Genomic DNA, 3,991 nt, shown 5'->3' with positions numbered 1-3,991 from the left:
GTCGTCCGCAGACTTTTTCGCCAAACGCAAGAGACCTGTGCCCGAGAACAAGTCTCCGCCAGGCGAGGTCTCCCCGGGCTGTCCTGCGCCCGGCGCTCCCGCCGCCGTCGGTGCGGCGGAGCAAACTCCGCGTAAGCGGCTGCGGTAAATGAGGTGAGAGGGTGCGCGCGGCGGCGGGCGGGACGGTCCCCGCGGGTCCCCGGCGTCCCGCGCTCACCGTCGCCGTCTCTTTTCTTTGCAGCCTCGCCCCGGAGGAGCCCCGAGGGAGCCCGGCGGGGCTCGGAGACCGGAGGAGCACAGGCCTTGGCTGGGAACATCCATTAGCAGCATCGTGCCGTGGCACCGCGGGGCAGCGTTCGGTTTTGTGTTAAAAAGTTTTAAAAGTGTGCAATGTATTAAGAACGTCCTTTATATCTCAAATGTATTCTAGCACGCCGAGTGCACTGGTCCCAAGGTGAAAAGCTTTAAGAGTCATTTATATAAAGTGTTTAATCTCCGCTGAACCTCAGTGCTAAAGAAAAAACAGAAAAAAGAAAAAAAAAAGAGAAAAAACAGAAAAAGCATGTATATTTGTACAAAAAGTTTAAGAAAGTTATACTAACTTATATTTCTATTTATGCCAAGGCGTGGGTCGCTCTGCCACGCCCTATCTCGGTTATTGGTTGATACCCAACGGTTGATGCCCCCCACACCCACCCACACACAGACACATGTAAATGTATTTTTATAGCGGACTCTGGGGAGGGCCGTTCTCCTGCCTAGCTGCCTACAAAGCCGATTAGCTTGCATCTCTTCTTTGCGCTTTCTCTATCGCTGTTGTCATTATCTGTAAACTTGAAGACAAATTTGTTCTAATGGTTCCTGAGCCGTCTGTACCACTGGCCCGGCCCGCCTCCGCCGGGTTCCTAATAAAGAGGGCGATAAATGCTGCATTCCGCCTCCGGGTTTCTTCCCATGCACCCCCAAAAGTTAGGGGGATGAGTAAATGAACCAAAGGACCAAAGTGGTCACTCCCTGGGGGGGAGACAGGTTTGGGGCGGGACCTGCCAATGAGCTCCGAGTTTGGGCAAGGGGGTGGGCTGCCTCTTGCCACACTGGGGAGTGGGACTCTTGGGCGCCTGCGGGCGCTGTGCCAAGGCAGAATCAACCCCACGCCCAAACCGTAGGCTGCGCTCTGAGATCTATAAGCCTGCCACAAAGGTGGGGCCCCAACCTCGTCCTAAGCAGCCCCCAAACAGAAGACTCCAGGGTCCCCAACTTCGTGGGTCAGGTTCCTCCCCCTCCACTCCGCCTCCCTAACCCCCCCACCCCCCAGCTGCAGCGTGCAGTTCTGAGGCAGTGGGGGAGGGGTGGCGGGGGGATGGGCTTCCAGGAGGCTTGGGCCCCAGTTGTAGGCGCTGAGAAAATTCAAGGCCTCCTCCGCCCCTCTAGCCCCCCACCAGCCTTCTGGTTTCAAAGTGCTCCCTTTCAGTCAGAAAGCAGAGGTTTATTTTTTTATAGCTGACTTATAAACCTCTGAAAATTATGGTTTACAATGGAAACGATGACGTCAAATAGCAAGAACAGGGCGGCGAGCAGTATTTTCGCTGCTGAGCTTGGCCGGGTGAAGCGGAGGACCAGTGGTGTGTTGTTTTAAGTTAACCCTTCCGGGACTGGACACAAGGCTGAAGGCCGCCCCCCTTCCACGTCCCCCACGGGTCAGGGACAAAGGCTGGGTTTAACCTGCGATTTTCAAGATGTGTTTAGACACATGATTTACTTAACCTTCCCCAACTGCCTGAGCGGGCAGGGGAGACGGTACAGCCCAAGACCCCGCAGGGCCTCCCTGAGACCCTCAGTTGTGTAGTCCTGACTTCAGGCCTGGAACTTCTTCTGGGGCTGAGGGAATTCTGAACGACCGGAAAAAGGTGCTTCAGACACTGAGGAGGATCAGGCGACCCTCGCCCTACCTCCACTGTCCCCCTGAGGTGGGCAGGTGAGGTGTGATGTGGGGGAGGGGATACTGGATGTCTAAAGGCTCTGAGGGGGTTCAGGTTGAGCCAAGAGAATAGTTACTGTGAGCAGAAACTGCCTGAGCTGGTGTCTTCAGATTTTCAACACACCTGCGCCTTCTGCCTGCCAGGATCCATGTCAGCTCTGAATTTCATACATAGCTCTGCCCCTGAATACAAGGACCCTGGCTGTGGCCCACCCACTGCCCAACTTGCTGGGGTCATTGCAGATGTGACTTGATCAAGCAGGGCATCCTTCCAGGGAGAGAGGGCTGGGTTTTGAGTCACCAGGCTCCCCATGTGACCCCAGGCAAGCTGTTCTTTTCAACTCTGTGGGCCTCAGTTTCCCCATATGGAATGAGACGTGTCTCATGGAAGTCTGAGCGTTTTCCATTACCCTCTTCTCAGATCTGTTCTGGTGGCCAGTCAGTATTCACACGAGGGCCTTACGGTCAGGGGCCCGGCCCTTTCTTCCTCCTGCTCCTCAGTCCTCACGTGAGCCCATGATGATGATGGTGATGATGATGGTGATGGTGATGATGGTGATGATGATGATGATAACAGTAGCCACAGAGTCCAATGCAGTGCCGGCACTTTCTTGAGCTAGCCATTGGCAGAGTATCTGAAATTCATTCTCAGCTCCATCCTACCAATGGGGGGGTGGGGTGGGGGTGGAGGGGTACTGTGCCAGAGGAGGAAACCAAGGCCCCTAGGTCACATACTGACCTTGGCAGGACGGAGGGACTTTGGATCAGTGCAGCCTGGCTCCTGGGCCCTCATTAGACTCCGGGGTGGCACCCTGCCCTGTGGAGCAGTGGGGGAGTGGTGGTGGTGGTGGTGGGGTTGGAAGCTAGGTCTCCCAGGACTGTATGGGGACCAAGAGTCAGTGCTTGGATCTGGCATGCAGGGAAAGTCTTGTAGTGCTGTGGGTTAATGTGCTGGATTGCAGGGTTAGTTTGAGCCGCGAGGTTGGCAGTTCGAGCTCTCTAGTCGTTCCTCAGAAACCCTATCTTCCCGACGGAGGTGGAGGGTGGGAGCTATGTGCGTAAAACTGGAAAGGGTTGTTCTAGGCTGAGTGGACGGCTGGGCAAAAGTCCTGAGGCCCGGTGTGTTTGCGGACCTGTGGGTCAGTCAGGGTGGGTGCAGGCCTGAGGTGGGCAAGGGATTACGTAATATATCTGGAGGGGGTCCCAGTGGGGCATGCGGTGGGATTGGGTGTGAGGTGCAGGAAAGGAAGCCCGCCCCCCCATGTTTCTGGGCCTTTCTCGAAGCTGAGGGCCTTTTCTCACAGGAGCGAAGAGACAGGTCATAGGTTACAGCCTGGGACACCCTATGGGGCAGGCCTGAGAGATTGACTTGTAATTCAGGCCCCTGCCCCCACCCTGACTTCCACTCTGAGCCAGGGCATGGTGGACACAAGTCAGTTAACTCTCCCCACGGGTCTACCAGTAAGAGTCAGCAGACCCTGATTGGATGGAGGGCAGGGGGGGTCAGGGAAGCAGAGTCGGAGCCAGCCCAGTGCCAGTTTAGGAGGGCTGTGCTCTCCTCACCGGTGAATTGAACAAAACACACACATACAACTCATAGTTTTCAAATGACCAAGACAAGGTGCAATGAAAAATTACTGCAATCGTGGCCTTATCTCTTTGGCAGGATGTTTGACTCAGATAGGAAGGCTGGGGGTTTGGAGCTGTGGCGTTCTCACTCAGTTCCTGGACTGTATTGTTAGGTTGTTGTCGTGTGTTGTGGGGCCGACTCTAACTTACAGAGAGAGACCCTGTAAGACCAAGTAGAACTTCCCCATGAGATTCCAGAGCTGTTTTCTTTACTGGAGCAGATACCCTGGTCTTTCCTTCCGAGGAGTCACTTGTTGTTGTTGTTGTTAAGTGCCGTGGAGTCAGTTCCAACCCATAGCGACCCTGTACAGGGTTTCCAAGGCTGTAAATCTTTACGGGAGCAGAACGCCTCATCTTTCTCCCGCGGAACAGCTGGTAGTTTCG

General features: G+C 55.1%; 1 protein-coding gene across 1 annotated transcript in view; it reads left to right on the top strand.

The window, feature by feature from the left end:
* CDKN1C (cyclin-dependent kinase inhibitor 1C (p57, Kip2)) overlaps positions 1–148 on the top strand; it is a 1,080-nt gene extending 932 nt beyond the window's left edge. Inside the window, exon 2 of the mRNA XM_006861033.1 lies at positions 12–148. Coding sequence (XP_006861095.1) covers positions 12–148 — 137 coding nt within the window. The remainder of the gene's footprint in view (positions 1–11) is intronic.
* Positions 149–3,991: the final 3,843 nt, after the last annotated feature.

This window comes from Chrysochloris asiatica, unplaced genomic scaffold (genome assembly GCF_000296735.1).
Source record: "Chrysochloris asiatica unplaced genomic scaffold, ChrAsi1.0 scaffold00040, whole genome shotgun sequence".
NCBI lineage: Eukaryota > Metazoa > Chordata > Mammalia > Afrosoricida > Chrysochloridae > Chrysochloris > Chrysochloris asiatica.
The sequence above is the reverse complement of the archived record's forward strand: the minus strand, read 5'-3'. Positions and strand labels throughout refer to the sequence as shown.